Source organism: Zalophus californianus, chromosome X (assembly GCF_009762305.2).
Source record: "Zalophus californianus isolate mZalCal1 chromosome X, mZalCal1.pri.v2, whole genome shotgun sequence".
Taxonomy (NCBI): Eukaryota; Metazoa; Chordata; class Mammalia; order Carnivora; family Otariidae; genus Zalophus; species Zalophus californianus.
Window position 1 is genome coordinate 82619315 of NC_045612.1, and position 24123 is coordinate 82643437.

The 24123-nt window shown below is 34.5% G+C and overlaps 1 protein-coding gene across 3 annotated transcripts in view; it reads left to right on the forward strand.

The window, feature by feature from the left end:
- The window catches only part of WNK3 (WNK lysine deficient protein kinase 3), a 155809-nt gene that overhangs the window by 32360 nt on the left and 99326 nt on the right, over window positions 1-24123 (forward strand). For all 3 annotated transcript variants that reach the window (XM_027609128.2, XM_027609129.2, XM_027609130.2), the window contains 5 exons: window positions 11500-11672; window positions 12444-12664; window positions 13347-13504; window positions 16970-17058; window positions 20929-21148. In XM_027609128.2, coding sequence (XP_027464929.1) covers window positions 11500-11672; window positions 12444-12664; window positions 13347-13504; window positions 16970-17058; window positions 20929-21148 — 861 coding nt within the window. The remainder of the gene's footprint in view (window positions 1-11499; window positions 11673-12443; window positions 12665-13346; window positions 13505-16969; window positions 17059-20928; window positions 21149-24123) is intronic.

Below are 24123 nucleotides of genomic sequence, written 5' to 3' on the forward strand. Positions count from 1 at the left end.
CTGAATTAGTTTATTGGTGTTTTATTTTGAGTGTCAGGAAAAGGAAGCTAACCACTTGTGAAAATGAAAAAATGTAATATATTTCTAAGTTAATAGAAATAAAGGAAACAAAAAGTAAAATATATAAACAACTTAAAATAAGACGGAGTAAAATTAAGTATATCATGTGCTAAATCAAATATGTTCCTATTACATTTGCTTGTTAAAAAACTGAGACTGTCAGATTGGGTTAAAAGACAAAACCCATGTGTTGTTTACTAAAAACATACTTAAGACAGTGGTAAAGAAAGGTAAAATAAAGGTATGAACAAGAAAGAAAGCAGGAGTGGCAATATTAATATGTCACAGAAGGAAGTAAAGTTAAAGCATTGAACAGGATTTTATGAAATTATTTACTTCACATTTTAAGAAGATATATAAAAGAGCCATAGGCACAAAAAATATTTTGGTTAGTAATTTAAAAAGAACCTGTAATAGATTCAAGGAAAATGGATAAATATATGGCTATAGTAGGAGATTCCAGGCCCTATTATTTCAAAATAGGACAGATCTAGTAGACAAAAAGTGAAAAAACACAGAAGAACTAGATAATATAATCCACAAACTTCATTTGATGGATATATAGTATTTTACATCCTTCAAAGAGAGAATATACATTTTTATTAAAAAGTTGGTCAGGGGCCTCTGGGTGGCTCAGTCGGCTCAGGTCATGATCCCGGAATCCTGGGATCAAGCCCCACATCTGGCTCCCTGCTCGGTGGGGGCCTGCTTTGCCCTCTGACACTTCCCTGTCTCGTGCTTTCTCGTGCTCTCTCAAATAAATAAATAGAATCTAGGGGTGCCTGGGTAGCTCAGATGGTTAAGCGTCTGCCTTCGGCTCAGGTCATGATCCCAGCATCTTGGGATCAAGCCCCACATTGGGCTCCTGGCTCGGCAGGGAGCCTGCTTCTCCCTCTCCCTCTGCCTCTCCCACTGCTCATGCTCGCTCTCTATCTCTGTGTCTCAAATAAATAAATAAGTAAAATCTAAAAAAAATAGTTGGTCAAATTATGTTGCCTAAAGAAAACATTAAATTGAAGAGATTTTATATTCTCTATTACTCAGTAAAATTAGAAATAATGAAACAAATAACCAAAAGATTCTTAACTGGAAATCAGAAATCATACTTCTAGACAAATTTTGGATTGAGGAGAGACTCAAAACTGAAATTATAAACTACCCAGAAAGCAATGAAAAAGGACATTATGACAAAATTTGTGGGTCATTGCAAAAGCGATACCCAGAAGAAAATTTACCACCTAAAATGTCTTCATTATTAATGAATACTAACTAGAAGAGATATGGTACTCTTGAGACATTAGGGAAATAACAAAATAAAGCAAAATAAAGGAAGAGGGAATTAAAGATAACTGAAATTAATAAAAAATTATAAACCTAAAAATAGGATAAATCTACTCATTTTGGCTTTCTGAAAAGTAATTAATGAACCTGATGAAGAAAAATAAAGAGGGCAAAATGTATATGAGCAAAGAAATGACAAATGAAATATAGCCATGCTCTGGAAAAGAGTAAAAGAAGTAGAAGAAATAAAGAGGGCAAAATGTATATGAGCAAAGAAATGACAAATGAAATATAGCCATGCTCTGGAAAAGAGTCAAAGAAGTAGAAGAGAACATAATGTGCAACTTTGTCAACAAAATCTTCTCAACATTTTAGTATGAAACATTTCAAATATAGAGCAAAGTTGAAAGACTTGCCTAGAACATCCATTATATCCACCATCTAGATTCTACCTATAACATTGTTAACACATTTTAAATCTTAAGTAATGGATTGCTCCTAAACAAAATATAATCCAAAATGTACCCAAGAAAAAGTAGAAAAGTTGAATAGGCCAGTTATTATAGAAAGGTGATTTAAATTATTTTTTGTTGTTGTTAATACTGGGATAAAGAGGCATCCAATGCAATGCAGCATTATTTATAACAGAGAAAACTTGAATCAACTCAAATGTCCATCAATGGGTAAATGGATAACTTGTGGTAGAACTATATAATGAGATACTATGCAAGAGTTAAAATAAATAAACTGGAACTGTTATACATATCAAAGTAGATAAATACAAAAAATGTAATATCAAACAAAATAATTTGCAAAAGGAACATAACACATGATAACCACCTCTACGAAGCTTTAACGCTTGTAAAACTATATTGCTTATGGATACAAACATATAATAAAAATATTTTTAAAACGTTCATGGATTAAAAACCTAATTCAGATAGTGGTTACTTCTGGGATGGGAAGGAAGGGGATAGAATCAAGAAGGGATATCTAGGGGACTTCAACTATGTCTCTAATGTTTTGTTTAAAATGGAAGTAGATTTGGCAAAATGTTAAAATTCAACAGAGCTGGTTATTATACCTTATTTTTAATGCTTTAATTTTTTTATAATTTAAAAACATAAAAAACATTAGAAGCAAGTAAGTCCAGAGCCTGATTTCTAGGTAACCTTTAAAATGACAAGTGATTCCAATGTTAAAACTATTTAACCCCACTTAATTTCATGAAGCCAATGTAATCTCAATACGAATCCTTATATTGTACAAAGAAAGAAAACTATAGCCTAATCTCCATATTAATATAGATGTTAAAATCCTTAGCAGAATATTAGCAAATAGGATTCACCAGTGGATCAAAAGAATAATGTGCTGAAACTAGGTAGGCCTTAAAGATTTTAAGAATAATTCTGTATCAGGAACCTATCAAGAAATCATATGATCACATCAGTAGGTGCTGAGAAAACATTTGATAAAATTCAGCAGCCATTCCTAATTAAAAAATAAAAGGAATGTAGGAATGTAAGGGAATTATTTCAACATGTTAAACTACTTGCAAAAACAAAAACAAAGCAATAGATGTTGTAAGCTGTGAGAATAAAACTTTTTATTAAAATACAATAAAAGGCAGTGATAACTGTTACACCATTTTTTTTTCAATATTGTGGATGTCTTAGCAAAATCAATAAGAAAATAAACAGGTCCATCCATGTTGTCTCAAATGGCACTATTTCACCCTTTTTGTGGATGCATAACATTCCATTGTAAATATATATATCACATCTTCCTTATCCATTCCTCTATTGATAGACACTTAGGTTGCTTCCATATCTTGGCTGTTGTAAATAATGTTGCAGTAAACGTAGGGTTGCATATATAGTTTTGAATTAGTTTTTTAATTTTGGGGGGTAAATACCCAATGGTGGAATTATTGGATCATATGGTATTTCTATTTTTAATATTTTGAGGAACCCCCATATTGTTTTCCAGAGTGGCTGCATCAATTTACATTCCTTCCAACAGTGCATGACGGTTCCTTTCTCTCCACATTCTCATCAGCACTTGTTATTTCTTGTTGTTTTGTTTATAGCCATTCTGACAGGTTTACGGTGATATCTCAGTGTGATTTTGATTTGCATTTCCCTGATAATGAGTGATATTGAGCATATTTTTATGTGTGTTGGCCATCTGTATGTCTTCTTTGGAAAAATGTCTGTTCAGATTCTCTAGCCATTTTTTAAAAGATTTATTTATTTTAGAGAGAGCGAGCAAGGGGGGCAGAGGAAGAGGGAGAATCCCAAGCCGACTCCCTGCTGAGTGCGAAGCTGGACATGGGGCTTGATCTCACGACCCTGAGATCATAACCAGAGCTGAAATCAAAAGTTGGACGCTTAACTGACTGAGCCACCCAGGCACTCCTAGCCATTTTTTAAATCTGATTTTTTTTTGGTGTTCAGTTATATGAATTCTTTATATATTTCAGATATTAGCTACTTATTAGATATATCATTGAAAATATCTTCTCCCATTTAGTAGGTTGACTTTTTTATTGATGGTTTCTTTTGCTGTGCAGAAGCTTTTTATTTTGATGTTGCCCCAATAGTTTTTGTTTCTCTTGCATTAGGAGACATACCTAGAAAAATGTTGCTATGGCCAATGTCAGAGGAATTACTGCCAGTGCTCTCTTCTAGGATTTTTATGGTTTCAGGTTTCACATTTAGGTCCTTACTCCATTTTGAGTTTATTTTTGTGTGTGGTGTAAGAAAGGGGTCTGGTTTCATTCTTTTGCATGTAGCTGTCCAGTTTTTCCAATACCATTTATTGAAGAGACTGTTTTTTTCCCATTGTATATTCTTGCCTCCTTTGTTATAGATTATTTGGCCATAGAAATGTAGATTTATTTCTGGGCTCTCTGTCTTGTTCTGTTGATCTATGTGTCTGTTTTTGTGCCAGTGCCATACTGTTTTGATTACAACAGTTTTGTGGTATATCTTGAAATCTGGAATTGTGATACCTCCAGCTTTATTTTTCTTTCTCAAGATTTCTTTGGCTATTTAGGGTCTTTTATAGTTCCATAAATATTTTAGGATTTTTTTGCTGTATTTTGGTAGAGATTGCATTGAATCTGTAGATCGCTTGGGTGGTATGAGCATTTTAACAATAATAATTCTTCCAATCTGTGAGCATGGGGTATTTTTCCATTTGTTTGTGTCATCTTCAATTTCTTTTGCCAATGTTTTATAGTTTTCAGTGTACAAGATCTTTCACTTCCTTGATTAAGTTTATTCCTGGGTCTTTTATTCTTGGTGCAATTATAAATAGAATTGTTTTCTTAATTTCTCTTTCTACTACTTTATTATTAGTGTATACAAATGCTACCATGAAATTGTTATTTTTAAAAATACCATTTACAGTAGCACCAAAAAAAATAATTAAGTATATATAAAGTACACGCAGTATCTGTGCTAAAAAAAAATTGATAAAGAAGATCCAAATAAATGGATTGGTTGATTGGAAGACTTATTATTAAGATGTCAGTTTTCTCCATATGACCTAGAAATTCAAGACAAATTATATCAAAATCCCAATGGGAATTTTTAGTTGTTGACAAACTGATTTTAAAATTAATATGGAAGAATGAAGGGGGGGAAATCAGAGGGGGAGATGAACCATGGGAGACTATGGACTCTGAGAAACAAACTGAGGGTTCTAGAGGGGAGGGGGGCCGGGGGATGGGTTAGCCTGGTGATGGGTATTAAAGAGGTATAACACCTAGTACTGCATGGAGCACTAGGTGTTATATGCAAACAATGAATCATGGAACACTACATCAAAAACTAATGATGTAATGTATGGTGATTAACATAACATAATAAAAATAAATAAAATTAATATGGAAAGGCAAAGAACTGGAATAACTAAAACAAATTTGATAAAGAAGTGTAAGGAATTCATGTTACCTGATTTTCAGACTTACTCCAAGGGTATAGTAATTAAGACATGTTTGGTATTGGCAAAAAGACACACAGGTAAGTGGGACAGAACAGAGTTTAGAAATAGACCCAAACAGATATGGTCAAGTGATTTTTATTTTATTTTTTAAAGATTTTATTTGAGAGAGAGAGAGAGAGAGGAAGAGTGCGCACAAGCAGGGGGAGAGAGAGAGGGGGAGAAACAGACTCCCCACTGAGCGGGGAGCCAGATGCGGAGCTTGATCCCAGGACCCCCGGGATCATGAGCCACCCAGGCACACCCGGTCAAGTGATTTTTTAAAAAGATACATTGGCAGTTCAGAATAGAATGGATGGTCTTTTCAACAAAAGGTGCTTGAGTAATTATACATGCATACTAAAAAAAAAATGAACCTTCACGTAATTTTCACATGTTATACAAAATTTAACTTAAAATAGATCATAGACCTAAAAGTAAAACTAAAACTTCTATAAGAAAACCTGAGAAAATCTTTTTGACTTTTGGTTAAGCAAAGAGCTCTTGGATATAACAGTGAAAGCATAATCTATAAAAGTAGAAAATCAATAAATTGGAGTTGAACAAACTTAAAATATTTTGCGCTATGAAAGACACTGTTAAGGGAATGAGAAGATAATCCAGAGTGGCAGAGAATATTTTTAAATCACATATGTGATAAAGGACTTCTATCCAGAATCTATAAAGAACTCTCAAAACTCTACAATAAGCTAAAACAACCTAATTAAAAAATGGATTAAGGATTGGAACAGACATTTCACCAAAGAAGATAGATGTATGGCAAGTAAGCACACAGAAAGATGCTCACCCTCATTAATCATTAGGGAAATGAAAATTAAAACCATAATCTGATACCCCAATACACCTACTAGAATGGCTAAAAACCAACCAAATTAAAGAAAATCCTGACAGGACCAACTTTTAGTGAGGATAATGTGGAGAAACTCTAATACATTGTTGGTGAGAATACAAAATGGTAGAACCATTTTGGCACTTTGTCAGTTTCTTACATAGTTAAACATACCATATGACCCTTCAGTCCCACTTGAGACATTTATCCAAGAAAACCTATGTTCACACAAGCAGTTGTACATGAATGTTTATAGTTTTATTTGTAATTGCCCCAAACTGGAAAATACCCAAATGTTTTTCATCTGGGAATGGATAAACATATGGTGATACATTCATAGGTGGAATACTGTTCAACAATTTAAAGCAACAGACTATTGATACAATATAGATCAATCTAAAAGATATTATGCTAAGTACAAGATGCCAGACTCAAAAGGCTATGTATAATTTCTTCCCATTTATAGGACTTTCCAGAAAAGGCAAAATTATAAGAATAATAAATAGATGAGTGGTTTCCAGAGTTTAAGGGTAAGAAGAAGGTTTGACTAGAAATGGATGGTGCAGGGGAATTTGTGTGTATGGGGGGGAGGGCGGGTGGAATTGATGGAATCATTCTGTATTTAAGTTGTGGCACTGGTTATACAACTTTATGCATTTGTCAAAACTCATGGAACTGTACACCAGAAAGAATCAGTTTTACTAAGTGAAAATTTTTAAATAAATTAAATTTAAATATGTGGTTCAGGAAAAAATAAACTAGGAGAGTATCAGCTCTTTCTCCTCACTTCCCCATTCCCCCAGAGAACCTTACTGGAACTCTGGACAAATGGAAAGATATATACTATGTTCTTAGATGGCTTTTTAGATGCCAGTTTTCTCCAAATTAATGTCTATATATTTAATATAATTCCAATTAGATTCCAAGTGATTCTTTTATTTTAATTGGAAAAATGATCTTAATGTTTATATTGAACATAAAAAGATGAGAAAGCCAAGAAAATAATGAATAGGGAAGTGATTTGCCTTATCAGTAATTACACATACTGAAAGCCACTATCATAGGCATGGACAGATTAGTGAAAGGAAGCAGAACCCAGTATAACTAGAAACAATATACAGCAAACATGTTCCTCAAATCAGTGAGAAAAGAGTAGTTTAAGTGGTGCTAGTACAACCGCTTAACCATCTAGATGAAAAGACTGCATGTACAGGAAACTCCAGATGGATTAGAAAGTTAAATATAAAAAGTCTTAGGAGACTAAACTTCAGATATTCACATAAAAGATATTGAGTAAAGTAAAAGATATTGCTGAGTGACTATGAAGTGTACCATATGGTCATCATCTGAAGAAAAGACCTGCATGCCAGTCTTCTCCCTTCCAGATACAATTGTAGCTACTCATTTGTGTATCTATCTCATCCTTTATCTATGCATTTAAATATGTACTAGAAATGTAGCACTGTTCAGGATGGTTCTTTTTTTTTTTTTTTAAATGATTTCACATTGATCCTTTGCTAATTTAAAGATTTTTTTATTTATTTATTCATGAGAGGCAGAGACAGAGAGAGACAGAGAGAGAGAGAGAGAGAGAGAGAGAGAGAGAGAGAGAGAGGCAGAGGGAGAAGCAGGCTTCCCGCTGAGCTGGGAGCCTGATGTGGGACTCGATCCTAGGACCCTGGGATCATGACCTGAGCCGAAGGCAGACGCTTAACCATCTGAACCACCCAGGCGCCCAGGATGGTTCTTTTTTTATGTACAAATTATCATATTGTAATTTTTTCAGAATGCCTTTTTTTTTTTTTTTTTTTTTTTTTACTCAGCAGTATGTCTTAGAGATCTATCCACATTAGATCTATACACATAGATCTACCTCATTCTTTTAATTGTTATTTGGCTGTTTGGCTATAACCCATGTTTAGCCCATTTGATCCTGGGCAGATTACCTAACTATCTTAACCTCAGCTTCTTTATTTGCAAAATGGAGATAACAGTAGTAATGCCTATCTTAAAGGATTGTTATGGGACCAAATGTGTTAATATATTAAAAAAATTAGATCAGTACCTGGCATATAATAAACTTTATTATTGACATTTTGGTTGTTTCTAATTTTCACAGTTACAAACCATGCTGCACTGAATATCCCTTTACATATTTCCTTATACACATCAAGGAATAATGTGTATAAAGTAACCAAAAAAGAAATTGCAACACCTCTGATGTGCTACTTTATTAGGGTTATCATGAAGTCTTAAAAAAAAAAAAGAAACCCTCTTTTTAAAAAGTTTTCCCTTTTTTTCCTCTTTTAAAAAATACGTGTTTATTTAAGTAATCTCTACACCCAACATGGGGGTCAAACTCATGACCCCAAGATCAAGAGTCACATGCTCTTCTGACTGAGCCAGCCAGGAGCCCCTTCAAGTTTTTCTTTGTATTCCAGTTAGTTAGTGTACAGTATAATATTAGTTTCAGGGACGCCTGGGTGGCTCAGTCGGTTGGGCGTCTGCCTTCGGCTCAGGTCATGATCCCAGCATCCTGGGCTCGAGTCCTGCATCGGGCTCCCTGCTTGGCGGGAAGCCTGCTTCTCCCTCTCCCACTCCCCCTGCTTGTGTTCCCTCTCTCGCTGTCTTCTCTCTGTCAAATAAATAAATAAAATCGTCAAAAAAATTTTTTTAAATATTAGTTTCAGGTGTACAGTATAGTGATTCAACACTTCCATATAACACCAGGTGCTCATCACAATGAGTGCACTCCTTAACCCCCATCACCTATTTAACCCATCCCCTCACCCACCTCCCCTCTGGTAAACCATCAGTTTGTTCTCTATAGTTAAGAGTCTGTTTCTTGGTTTGCCTCTCTCTCTTTTTTTCCCTTTGCTCATTTGTTTTCTTTCTTAAATTCCACATATGAGTAAAATCATATGGTATTTGTCTTTCTTTGACTGACTTATTTCTTAGCATAATACTCTCTAGCTCCATCCATATTGTTGCAAATGGCAAGATTTCATTCTTTTTTAAGGCTGAATAATATTCTGTTGTGTATGTGTATATATACAATGTGTATGTATGTATATATATATATATACACACACCACATCTTCTTTATCCATTCATCAATTGATGGACACTTGGGCTGTTTCCATAATTTGGCTACTGTAGATACTGTGCTATAAACATCAGGGTGCATGTATCCCTTTGAATTAGTATTTTTGGGTGCTTTGGGTAAATACCTAGTAGTGTAATTGCTGGATCATAGGGTAGTCCTAGTTTTAACTTTCTGAGGAATCTCCATACTGTTTTCCAGAGTTGCTGCACCAGTTTGCATTTGCACCAACAGTGCAAGAGGGTTCCCCTTTCTCCACATCCCCACCAACATCTGTTGTTTCCTGTGTTGTTGATTTTAGCCATTCTGACAGGTGTGATATCTCATTGTAATTTGGACTTGTTATTTCCCTTATGATCTGTGATTTTGAACATCTTTTCGTGTCTCTTGGCCATCTCTATGTCTTCTTTGGAAAAATGTCTAGTCATGTTTTCTGCCCAGTTTTTAACTGGATTATTTGTTTTTTGGGTGTTGAGTTTGATAAGTTCTTTATACAGTTTGGATACTAACCCTTTATCAGATATGTCATTTGCAAATATCTTCTCCCATTCTGTAGTTTGCCTTTTAGTTTTGTTGATTGTTTCCTTTGCTGTGGAGATTTTTATTTTGATGAAGTCCCAATAGTTTATTTTTGCTAAAAAAAAAAAAACCCTTTAATGGAAGTCTTGTGTCTATCAAGTTACCATTTCTTCTACTCTCTTGAGTTTCATAAAAGTATATTCTATCAATGCATATATTTTTTTATCTTTAAAAAATCTTTTGTTTGAACCCTTCTCATATTTCCAGTACTACTATGGATTTGTTTATATATTTATTTTGTCATTTTGGTGGGATTTAGGAAGAGAAGGGAATTAATTTACTATGTTGTCAGTCATCTTGAAATGAAAATCATACCTAAATTTTTAACTAGAATACTTGATTATTTCTCTGTCAGAATCAAAACTTAAAATAGTTCTGTCATTCCTTCCTTTCCTGCTCCTGCTTGCAGAAGACAAAATTGCTTTTATTCTTCTTTTTCTCTTAGTTTTTAAAAAAAATTAATTTAATTTTTTGTAGTTTCAAATTTTTATTTAAATTCTAGTTATGTAACATACAGTGTAATATTAGTTTCAGGTATAGAATTTAGTGATTCATCACTTACATATAACACCCAGTGATCATCTGGAGTTTTAATTGTAAACTTTTCTTTTTCCATTATATATCTTCTATTTTAATTATTGTTTAGAAAATTCATTCAATTTTAATAACCACGTTAACCATGATTACTTAGCCTTGACTCTAAGTAAGCATTATTGGAAATTTCATGCTGTTTATTGTATGCCACACTCTCCTTTTCTAATGATGTTATTTGGCCACATTTGTATTGAAATTCTTTGAGTAATATTTTCAGAAAGGGTGTGTGGTATGGTATACTTTGGGTCCTTGTTTTCATGAAAATGTGTTTAATTTTCCCTTATAAATTTGATTGGTAGCTTGTCTGGGTTCAGAGTTTTAGGGTTACAGTCCTCCCTCAGAATTCTGTAAACATTGCTCTTTTGACTTCTAGTATTTAATGTAGCAGATTAGAGGTCCAATTCCTGTTTAAAGGTATTTTACTGGATGGTAGTCTTGTATTTCTGTCTGGAAATATGTTTGCAATTCAAATATTTAACCAGAATAAATGTCTGCATGTCTAACATTTTGATTATTCCTGCCCTGATGTTATAGATCCTATAGATGTGGGAATTCAGGGATTTAGGGAAACTTCCTATTTGTTTGATTATTACTTTTTTCATTTTGATACATTGTTTTTCTTTTCCAGCAAAGGAAATTTTATTTATTTTTCCAGTTTTATTGAGATATATTTGACATACAACAATGTATAAGTTTAAGGTGTACAACATAATGATTTGATATATGTATATATTATGAAATGATTACCACAGAAAGTTTAGTTATCATATGAGGTATTGATTTTAAGGTATTGATTTATTTTGCAGGTGGGCTTATAACATAGTTATGAACTATGAGAGCTGCTGCACTGTTGAATGGGAGGAGTCAAAAGTATCCACCTAATAAAATATATCAGTGATTATATAGGTCCTGAGAAAAAAATTGACAGGTGAAAATAAGTACATACATAAATGAAAACAACAAAATAAAGCACACATTTGAGTGATGTTACAAATGTGCATGAGAATTTCTAGACTCTAATTTGGAACTTCTTATTCCATTTCAGGATCGGAAATTAACCAAAGCTGAGCAGCAAAGGTTCAAGGAAGAAGCAGAAATGTTAAAGGGTCTCCAACATCCCAATATAGTTCGATTTTATGATTCCTGGGAGTCTATATTAAAAGGAAAGAAATGTATTGTATTGGTGACTGAACTTATGACATCAGGAACTTTAAAGACGTAAGTTGACTCTGATAGTGCCAATGAAATTTTGTTTGGAAATAATTTTCAAGAGTAATAAAAGTTGTTTATAAAATAACACTACTTGATTAAAGAATTGGTAGCATCTGAATCTAGTGACTGTGCTTCAGGGCAGGTTAAAAAATTTAGGATGTTAATGAAGTTTGTTAGAAAATACAGTATTGAGAAATGAATATTTGTGGGATAGCATAAAATTTTAGAATTAGAAGTAATGTCATTTTGTAAAAATAATGGAAGATAAGGGTGTGGCCACATTCGTAGATCTACTGAGCAGTACTATACAATTATAGTTTATTGTTTTATTTCTGACTACAGTTTTTCATTTGATGGTGTAATCACTTATTTATAACTATTAAATGTGGAATATACTTTTTCTGTTTCCTAGCATCTTTACACTAAAATTTTACATAGTTAAACCCTCTGGTGACCTTATATAAGCAGTTATTAGAAAGTGTAGAAGGACTTTCTTTTTAAAATTGTGCTACCTTTCCACAAAAGGTTACTCTGATTAGAATGATTCTTGTTTTGAATTAAAAATGCTGAAAAATGCTAAGCTTGGCAGGATGTCTTCTCTAAGAATGAAGCCTTAGATTTAAAATTGCTTTTCTATAACAGAGAATAGAAAACAACACAGTGATGGCAAGCATAGTAGTTACAATACCAGCCAGCTTACATGATTTACCCTTAATAGTGTTCATATAATAAGCTAGGTATGTTTGTTTACATGTGGTCTTTTGTTTCTTTGTGTAGGTACTTAAAACGATTTAAAGTCATGAAACCAAAGGTCTTAAGGAGCTGGTGCAGGCAAATTTTAAAGGGGTTGCAGTTCTTGCATACTAGGACTCCTCCCATTATTCACCGGGATCTGAAGTGTGATAATATTTTCATCACGGGACCCACTGGATCTGTGAAGATTGGTGATCTAGGCCTAGCCACCTTAATGCGAACATCATTTGCTAAGAGTGTCATTGGTGATTAAACTTTTATAGTTATTGGTTGGATAAAGAGAGATTTTGTTAACTGTGTATGTCTAGAATAGGGATCAGCAAATTATGGCCCATGAGCCAAATCTGGCCCCATTGTCTATTTTTGTAAATAAAGTTTTATGGGAACACAGCTATACCCACTCATTTATGTATTGTCTGTGGCTGCTTTTGCACTACAGTAGTGGAGTTGAATAGTTGTGTCTGAAATACTTACTGTCTGCTTCTTTACAGAGAAGTTTGCTGACTCCTGGACTAGAGTGTGAATTTGCTTTGAAATATCTATTACATATTGACTTATTTCAGAGACATCCTAGTGTATTTCTTTTGGGGGATATATTAAAGATCATTAAAAAGTTCTGAAGACTTAAGAAAGAGGATTTACTAATTTAGTTCAGAAAAATTTATAAAGAAGATAGAAATAAAAACAGATTTTAGTAATTGTTACCTGATCTTGAGCATTACAAATTGTACTTTATCAGTATAGAAAGTTAAGGAAATTCCTTAAGTACTTTATATAGGTGTAGCAAGTATTCTGCAAATTTTATATTTATAAATTTGGTTTAGGGAGCAGAAATTAACTCAGGTAATCCTTATGGTGAAGGGAATGGGATATTGGTGGATACATTTTTCTTTTTAATAAAGATGTGGATGTGGTGTTATTTTGTAGGGACTCCTGAGTTTATGGCCCCAGAGATGTATGAAGAGCACTATGATGAATCTGTAGATGTCTATGCTTTTGGAATGTGTATGCTGGAAATGGCTACTTCAGAGTACCCTTACTCTGAGTGCCAGAATGCAGCTCAAATATACCGTAAAGTAACTAGCGTAGGTATAACTTTATTCTTTTTACTTCCTAGATTGTCACATTTCATGTTGAAGTTGGTAAAGTCAGCTTAAAACTAATTTTGGTTTAGTGCTATATAACAGTGCTAAATTTAACATAATTGTAATGAAACAAGCTTTAGATTTATGCTATATACCTATACTTTATTGGGGTCACATAAAATGTTCTGTATAATTATCTTTGGGTAAAGACATATCATCTATATCCACTTGTTTGTAAATAATTTTTAGATTTATTAGGTGGATATTATTTTTTCAAAGCTGAATAATGAAGATTGACTAAATGGTTTGGAAGGTTTCTGGTTCTAAAAGAGCATTCAAAATATTGTTCCTCAGCTACAGTATTTGATTCCCTGTTATGGGTATTTTTTTGCATTAAAAATTGCAAGGAATGTAAAGATGAATAAGAAGTGTTTGCTACCCACAAAGAGCTTGCATTTTTAGTATGGATAGATTCACAAATAGCTATAAACATAAGAGGATAGGAATAGAGTAAGGGATTAAGAGAGATAAAAACAAAATCTTAGGATAGTTCAAAATAGGTCTGTTTCATATCCAGTTGGGTAGCTCTAGAATAGGCCAAGAAAGAGATTGTCAAAGTGTTCAAAGTAACTGATATTAATAGGTACCCTTTTTAAATGCATGCTGTATACTGCATGCTTTCATATTTAAATCCCTACAAGATGGCACTATCTTCAGTTTATGAATGATGAGACTGAGAACCACAGGTTGTGACTTGCCCAAGTTCACACAGCTACATGTGGATCCACAATGGTGGATTTTGACCCTAAATCTGACTCTGGAGATATTTGGGTAGGGAGACTAGAAATAAGTCTAATATCCAGAATGTGGGCCATTCTGTAGGACAAATGACCTAGTTTCTCCAACAAATCAATTTCATGAAAGCAAAAAAGGAGGGACTGTTAAAGAATATAAGAGACTTAAAGTAGTGGTGAGCAGGTAAATGTTTAATAACTGATTCTCTGAAAAAGAAAAAGCACTGATTCCTAGCATTTGCTGATTTCCTTGGTGTTAAATATTCCCACAATGACTTTTAAGTTTAAGTTTTTTTTTTTTAAGTCACCAGTGTGACCTCACTGAATGCAGGGTTGGAAATGGTATACACAGTGGAATTTGTATGATATTTACACCATACAGATAGAATAAACAACCTCAAGAGCATAAATAATAGTAAAATGTAGTAAAATAATTAAGGACTGGTATTTTCAGTATTTATTACCTTGGTTGTTGATATCATTTATTTAATTGTAAGCTTATATAATTTAATTTTTGTAAATGACTGTGTTTAACAGCCAGCTTGCAAAATTCTTGAAAATGTAATAGTTGCCTCTTGTAAGCTGGTATGAGCCAGCTTTAATGCACCATACATGTACTGTGAGGACCTTGTTTGGATCCTGATTTGAATAAACCAAGTATAAGAAGACATCATTTAGACTATTTAGGAAATTTAAGTGTGGGCTGGGTTTTAGATGATGTTAAGGAATTATTAGTAATTATTTTAGGTGGGGTGATGACATGACATCTGTTAGAGATATAAACTAGAGACTTTATGGGTGAAATTACATGATGCTTAGGATTTGCTTTAAAATATTTTTGGATAAAAAAGGTGTGGAGGTAGATAGCTGAGACAAAGTTGACAAAATGTTGTGTGTTGAAGCTGGTGATGGTTACATGGGGCTTTTACTATTCTACTTTTGAGTATGTTTGAAGCTTTCTGTAACAAAGAACTGAGAAAAAGAGATAAAGCTAGAAGTCTTTTTAGTCTTGGTCTGTACATTGTATGGCCACAAATAGAAAAACTTTGTACTCAATTTCGTAAGTTGCAGTTCCCCAATTATTTTCACCTAGGAGCAGAGAAAGGCAATAATTACCCAGGACTGGGGAATAGGTAAGAGATCAATGGAGAGGTCAAAGAGGACTTTTTCTATAAGTAGAATGATGTAACTCCATTTTTTGAATGGTGACTTTATTATTTTATATTAAAGTCACAATAAATATCACAATTCACATTTCCATCTATATTAAAGCTTCTTGAACTTGAGATCCAGACCTGTACCTCTGAAACAAATAATAAATTATATGTTAAAAAAAAAAAGAAGATAGCAGGAAGGGAAAAATGAAGGGGGGGGAATCAGAGGGGGAGACGAACCATGAGAGACTATGGACTCTGAGAAACAAACTGAGGGTTCTAGAAGGGAGGGGGGCTGGGGGATGGGTTAGCCTGGTGATGGGTATTAAAGAGGGCACATACTGAATGGAGCACTGGGTGTTATATGCAAATAATGAATCATGAAACACTACATCAAAAACTAATGATGTAGTGTATGGTGATTAACATAACATAATAAAAAAAAGAACTTGAGATCCAAATTAACTCCTAATCTCACCAAATTTGTCTAGTGTGTGATACTGGGCTTTCTGATTCAGCATCCTGTGAAGTAGTATGTCAGACCCAGAACTAGGTTTTAGATTACCTCATTCCATGACAATGATTCTATAGTATCTTTCTCCTTTTAGATTAATTTGGAGTTTTCTGTTAGATGACTGTAATGATTTTTTAAAATTTATTTACTTATTTTAGAGAGAGAGGGAAAGAGCGCGAGTGGGAAGGGTGGGGGGAGAGAATCTCAAGCAGACTCCGTGCTGAGCACAGAATCCAACTCGGGGCTTGATCCCAGGACCCCAAGATCATGATCTGAGCCGAAGCCAAGAGTCGGATGCTCAACCAACTGTGCCACCCAGGCGCCCCTAATGATTATTTTTTTAATCTAAAATTCATAATTTAAGGGTAATAGAATATAAAATTAGCAGATTTAGGCAGCTAACAGTTACAGAAACATTTTTAATTATCTGGACCTTACTAATTTATTATTGAACTCCTAGAACCTGATAATTAGCTTGAGTTTCTCTCAATATTTTACTATTGCTTAATGGTTAAAATAATACAGATTTCTCAAAAGTTTATATATATATATTTTTTTCATGCATACATATATATTGATTGTTCATTGCTTCTAGCCATTCTGGAAGACTTATTATAGTTTGTTAATTGGGGTTATACTTGCATGTATATTTTGGGATCAAATATTTATTCCCTACTTAATGTTGCAATATGAGAATTATCCATGTTATTAAATACTTTGAGAATATTTTTGGTTTTTGTGTAAGATTAGCATATATATAGATCACATAATTTATATTTCTGTTGTTGGAAATTTAGATTGTTCATTATTTTTCACTGTTATTTGTAGACTATTAGAACTGTGACAGTATCTTCATCAAAAAATTCTTAAACTCACACTGTATATATTTATCTCATTTAAAGCTTGAATATGGTTTAGTGGTAAAAATTACGTTAATAATGTTATGTTGACTTGAGCTTTCAGTTGCTTTATTTGTGACTAGAAACAATTTTTCTTCTCCCAGGGCATAAAACCAGCCAGTTTCAATAAAGTCACTGATCCTGAAGTGAAAGAAATCATTGAAGGATGTATTCGCCAAAACAAATCAGAAAGGTGGGTACAAATGTAGTGAAATGATATAACCGATGGATACATTAAACTCTTACCTTGGACTGGGTCATTTTCTGACCTTTGAATAATACTGGGTATTACTTTTGAATGGAACACAAACCATACTGTCTAGAGTGAAGTATATCAGTGCATGTTGTTTGCCATTTTGGACTTTGATATCATGTGCTGAATTTTTCTTGAACTGAAATTTGGATTTTGTTCGTGTGTGTTGTGACAAGTTTTCATCACCTTCACCCTTCAGTTTAACAGTCACTGAGGCCCCCCAGGTTAACTTGCTTCTAACAGTTGATAGTAGAGAGCTTCTGCAGTGTCACCTTCAGGTAAGTACTTAGAAAAAAATGATAGCTTAAAAAAATTGACCATCAACTCACCAGATGTTTCGTATTTGACCAATTTCCTTGTGTCATGATAATGGTAAAGCAGATAGGGCTGTTTATGTTCAAGAAGTAGTATTCTAAGTTTATTTGTAACCCAATTTGTGTTTTTCTTATGGATACATCCCTTTAGTTTTAGCTTATATTTCCTGTTAATTTGAGCTTTGGACAGTTGTTGAGTTAAATCAGTAGGTTAGTCTTTTGATTTTTTACCTCCTTTATGATTAATAAAGGTCCTTTACAGAAATTATTTTCACCCACATTTTATTGACTGTCCCCCATTTTTATTAGTTTTTTAGGTTTAATGTTGTATATCTGAGAATACATAAAGCCACTAAGGTAAAGCCTGTTTAATTATAGCTTTATTACTGAACATTATTGTACCAACAGGCTATATCTAGGTAGTTATATATTTTAATTATGGTAAAATATACATAACCTAAGATTGACCATTTTAATCATATGTTAAGTGTACAATTCAATGGCATTAAGCACATTCACATTGTTAAACAACCATCACCACTATCTATTTCCAGAACCTTTTCATCACCCCAACAGAGACTCTGTACCCATTACCTCTCCATTCCCTCTTCCCCTCAACCCCTGGTAACCTTTATTCTACTTTCTGTCTCTATGTATTTGCTTCCTCTAAGTACCTCATGTAAGTGGAATCAATACAATATTTGTCCTTTTGTGTCTGGTTTATTTCACTTAGCATAGCGTTTTCAAGGTTAATTTCCATGTTGTAGCATGTATCAGAATTTCCTTCCTTTTTAAGGAAGAAACACATACACACACACAGCACATTTTGTGTATCCATCCATTTGTCTGTTAATGGACACTTGGGTTATTTTTTCCTTTTGGCTATATGGTGAATAATGCTGCATGAACATTGGTGAATAAGTATTTGCTTGAATCCCTGCTTTCAATTCTTTTCATTATATACCTAGGAATGGAATTACTGGATCATATGGTAATACTATGTTTAATTCCTTGAAGAACCGCCAAATTTTTTCCACAGTGGCTGCACCATTTTGTATTCCTCCCAGCAACATATGAAGGTTCCAATTTGTCAACATCCTCACCAACACTTCTTATTTTCCATTTTTTGATAATAGCCATCCTGATGGCTATGAAGTGGTATCTCATTGTGGTTTTGATTTGCATTTCCCTAATGATTAATGATGTTGCGTATCTTTTCATGTGGTTATTGGTCATTTGTATATCTTCTTTGGAGATATGTCTGTTCAAGTCACTTGCCCTTTTTAAAATTAGGTCGTTTATTTTTTTGTTGTTGTGGCTGTTTTTGAGTTGTAAGAGTTTAGGCATGCTTTTTTTTAAGTGAGTCTAAAAATGCAGTTGACCCTTGAATAACATATTGTACAATACTGTAAATGTATTTTCTCTTCCTTATGGTTTTCTTAATATTTTCTTTACCTTACTTTATTATAAAAATACAGTATATAATACATAACATAATACAGTATATAACACATACAAAATATGTGTTAATCAACTGTTTATGTTATTGGTAAGGTTTCTGGTCAACAGTAGGCTATTAGTAGTTAAATTTTTGGGGAGTTAGTAGTTAGACACATATTTTCAACTGAGGTCGGCACCCCAGTCCCCTCCCAATGGTGTTCAAGGGTCAGTTGTACTAAGTGGAAATAGCCATTTTAGTTTGGATTCTGCTTATTGCTTTTGCAGCATTTTAACTGTAAATTTGTTACCAAAGAACATTGGGATATTCCAAAGGATTCATGGCATATTAGTGTATTAGAAAGAGCACAGACTTCTACATCAGACTAAGATTCAAATGTGGACTCACACTTAGCCAGTGTGATCTTGAGCAAGTTACTTAGCTGTTTCTCAAAGCAGGTATTTATTTTGATGATTAAAAAAATAATGCATATAGGGGCACCTGGGTGGCTCAGTCGTTGGGCATCTGCCTTCGGCTCGGGTCATGGTCCGGGGGTCCTGGGATTGAGCCCCACGTCGGGCTCCCTGCTCAGTAGAGAGCCTGCTTCTCCCTCTCCCACTCCCCCTGCTTGTGTTCCTTCTCTCGCTGTGTCTCTCTCTGTCAAAAAAAAAAATGCATATAAAATAACTAACAGAGTAGTAAGTATTTAATGGTATCTCCTGCTATTACTGTAATTATTCGATAGTAAAAATACATAGGCAACCTTTTCATTGAAAGGCAGAGGGCTTAACTTGCTCGTATCTTCTTCTTTTTCAGATTTTACCTATTTATTTGAGAGAGAGAGAGCGTGTGTGAGAGGAGGGGAAAGGGTAGAAGGAGAGGGAGAAGCAAGCTCCTTGCTGAGCAGAGCACCAGACACAGGGCTGGATCCCAGGACCCTGAGACCATGACCTGAGCCAAAGACAGACACTTAACTGACTGAGCCACTCAGGCGCCCCTTGGTTCTGTCACATCTCACCTTAGCCTTAAAACTAATTAGTCTGAGGAAGCTTATTCTTTTTATAATAGTCTCTTAATTTTGTCCCTTGATCACTAAAAAATGATCAGGAGGGTTGAAAATCATCAACTTACAGGATACCATGCTATCAATATACTTTATCTGTTTTAAATAGTATAAGAGAGATTTTCTATGTAGACATTATGAAATACATTAGTTTTAGCTCTCTCTGGCCTATAATATAGATAGATTAGATATTATGTATCTGTTTTTAGAAATTGGTCCAAGCAAGCAAAGGAAATTAACTCCCCCCATCTTGTAAAAGAATCTTTTGAAACCCGGTCCTTTTTTTTCTCTTCAGAGATGGTTAATTTCTAATACTAGGTAGAGGCGTTTCCATTGCATGTATACTTTGGCCTAAAACACTAGACTTAGATACTTGAGGAAAACCATGGGACTTTGCTGAACTAAATTAGTTTCATTCATGGCATTCTCTCAAGAGTGAAGTACACTGACTAGATTATTGTTAATGGAGTCAATGACTTCTATTTATAATGTTTGTAAAGAGTTTGAATTTCTGATTTCCTTTAGAGGTTATATATCCAGAAGAGTTTTTAGTTTCCTTTTTAAAAAATTTTTTTTATTGTTATGTTAATCACCATACTAGTTTCCTTTGCTGACAATCTGTTGTTTGAGTTTTAGTAACTTAAATCAGTGGCTTAGGGAAACTAGTCACTCTACCTAACATACACTGCAGCACTTCTCCAGTTCTCTAGGCATACTTATAGGTGTGTTAAACTTCAGTATCTAGATATGCTACTGGTAATCTTTAATTAAGGTGACTTTCAGTGCATGTTAGTTGGGATTTCTTTGCATTCTTGGCATATAATAAGTTGGATATAAGATTTGGTTTTTATAACAAGGCAGATTAATGGTCTAATTAATAGGAAATTTAAAATAAAGATTGTTACTTTGATATAATTGATGTTTACTAATTAAGAGTTCTATATCTTGTTTATGATTGAAAAAATTGATAATGAGATATGTATTTTGTTTATTAGGTTGTCTATCAGGGACCTACTAAACCACGCATTTTTTGCTGAGGATACAGGACTGAGAGTGGAGTTAGCAGAGGAAGATGACTGCTCAAATTCATCCCTGGCTTTAAGACTCTGGGTTGAAGACCCTAAAAAATTGAAAGGCAAGCACAAAGACAATGAAGCTATTGAGTTCAGTTTCAATTTAGAAACAGATACATCTGAGGAAGTAGCGTATGAAATGGTAAGTGAATCCTACCACTATTCTTTATCCCCTGACCACTGCTGCCCTTTATAATATCAGGGCTGATTGATTCCTTTCTCCTTATTGCTTTCTTTCCTCCCTATTTTCTCCTTTTCTTTATTTAAATTCTTTTATCGTGAAATGCATCTCTACACCAGAGTACATTAAATTGGTATGTACAGTATAAAGAATAATAAAACACTACTTTTGTTAAGAAATAGAACATAACCGGTACCTTAGAAGCCACCTGTATGCCCCTCCCAGTTGTATTCCCTTCCCTAATCACCACAGGTAATATCTACCCTGACTTTTGTGTTACTCATTCCTTTGCTTTTTGTTATAGTTTATCTAAGTAATATATTGTTTTGTTTTAAAAATGTGAGTGACCAGCGCACATCTAGCTGGTTACTGAAGTTATTATTTGGTGAAGATGCTCAAGAGTGCATAAGCTGAACAGTCTCTCAGTCATAATCTGGCTTCAGCTTCTCTAAGTGTTTATAAGAGCCGCTTTTGGGGAAGTCAGCAGGTGAGGTCATGAGTGAATTCAGGGAAGTACACATGTGGCTCACCAGTCAGGTCACCAGCGGACCATTGTGTGGACCAGAAATTAGTTGTCTGGTAACAATATGGTTGGATGGGGAGTGGGCCCCTCTGACTTCTCTACTTCTAATCACCCCATGATCCCCCTCCTTACAGAGCAGGTGACAGCAGATAGCTTCTGGAGGTTTGAATGTGTGTCCACACCTGACTCAGGCTGCTGCAGTGCTTGGAGGAAAGGTGTGTAGGAGCTTTGGCAGCACATAGTCAAATTAGCCAAGTACAGAGAGTCTGAGCCAGGCTAGCCTGGGCATTCTGTCCTCAGGTTAAAAAGAAGGATGGAACATTGACATTGAGGATCTTGGAGGTGATAGCCTTTAACATGTCTATTTTTATAGTCATACTGTTCTAATCTGGAATGATATTTCTCTTTACTATCTTTCTAGACTTCTCTTCCTCTCTTCTGTTGGGTTTCATGTTCCTAAATCCCATGTCTTTCTCTTCCTTGGCTTACCCTCTTATTTTAGTGACACACTTACTCTGTCTGCTTCTTAAAGAAAGGGTATGAGAGGTAATTTCTTTGAGACTTGCATGTATGAAAATGTTTTTATTCTATATTCATACTTAATTGATTGCTTGGCTGACTAAGGCATTTTAGGTTGCAGTTTTTTAAAAAAAAATTTAGACTCATTGTTCCATGCTTTTCTAGCTTTCAGTATTGATATTGAGAAGTACAAAGTTGTTCTATTTTCTGAATCTTTTGCATGTGATCCATTTTTTGCTCTCTGGAAGCTTGTAGTAGTTTCTATTTCTTCTTTAGTATTCTAAAATTTCACAGTGATGTATCTTGATTTGGGTCTATTTTCATCCACCGTGTTGGATTCTCAGTGGACCCTTCCAATCTGTCAACTCATATCCTTTAGTTTCTGGGAAATATCTTGAAGTATTTTATTGATGATTTCTTCCCCATTGTTTTCTTTCTGGAACTGTTATCATTTGGATGTTGGACCTCTTGGACTAATTCTCCAATGTTCTTAACTTTTCTAGTTTCCATCTTTTTGTCTTTTTATTCTCCTTTCTGGCAGATATTACCAACTTTACCTTCTAACCCTTCCAACTGAGTTTCTCATTTCTGCTATCACGTTTTTAATTTTAAGAGTTCCTTTTTATTTTTTGGTCTGTTCCTTCCTTAGAGTAAACATCTTGTTCTTGGTTTTGTGGAGGCAATATTATCGTACCTCTGTAACGTAAGTAAAGAGAGTGTTTTTGACATTTTTTCTCCCTGTATAGTCTCTTTTCTCCAAATTGCTGTTTTGCTTTTGTTGGTTTTGTGCTCTGTCTTCTTGTTAGAGGCTTTTCTGATATTTCTGATAATTCTTGGCTACTTGCTCATAATTAATAGATTATAGGAGACTATTTTTTTCCTGTTGCTGTGTAATAAATTACCACAAATTTAGTGGCTTAAAGCAACACCCATTTATTATCTCAATTCTGGAGATAAAAAGTCCTGGTGGGCTTCACTGGATTCTCTGCTTAGGATCTCACAGGCTGCAATCAAGGTGTTGGTGGCCTGGGCTCTTATGTGGAGGCTCTTGGGAGGGTGAGGGGTGTGGGGGGGGGACTGCTTTCGAGTTGTTGGCAGAATTCAATTCCTTATGGTTGTAAGACTGAGGTGGCTATTAGCTGGTGGTCACTTTCTATTCCTAGAGGCTGCTTTTCAGTCCTTTCATGTATCCCCACTCCATCTTCAAAGTCAGCAATGTCATGTTGAATCCTAGAATTACCAGCTGGTAAAAGGCTCACCCAGATAATCTCCCTATTTTAAGGTCAGCTGTTCATAGCAAAATAATGGGAGTGATATCTCATTATATTCACAAGTTTGAGGATTAGGATGGGACATCTTTGAGGGGCCATAATTTTCCCGACCACAGGGACTTACAGCCTATTGGATGATGTGTTTGCTTGTGTCAGACTTGTTAACTTTGACCAGTACCGTAGGGTATCTGGATGGTATCTTTAATTAGGGAATCTCTGGCATCAATATGTGTAGGTCTGTCTTCTTGGATTGGTCAGATTCCCCAGAGAATCATCTTTCGATGTCCTTCCTGAAGGGTTAGGGTCCGGTTACTGGTATTTTGGTAGTCAAGTGGGGAAAAGGGCTAAAGGTTTCTGCATATGGCATTCAGCATACATATGCTCATTTAATCTTGTTTTCCACACGGTAGCCTTACCCTCAACTGTGCCTGGTGTTTCATAGTCCAGAGATCCTCTCTTTTACTCTCTCCAGAGAACAAAACTCCAGGCTTCTTGGGTAGGGGGAGAATCGATCATCCAAAGGTGTGGAATGGAGGGTGGGGCACAGGGATCTAAACATTTAACTGCTTCTCACAACCCTTTCACTTAGTCTTCCTTATTTTAGTCATCTCTTTTGACTTTAC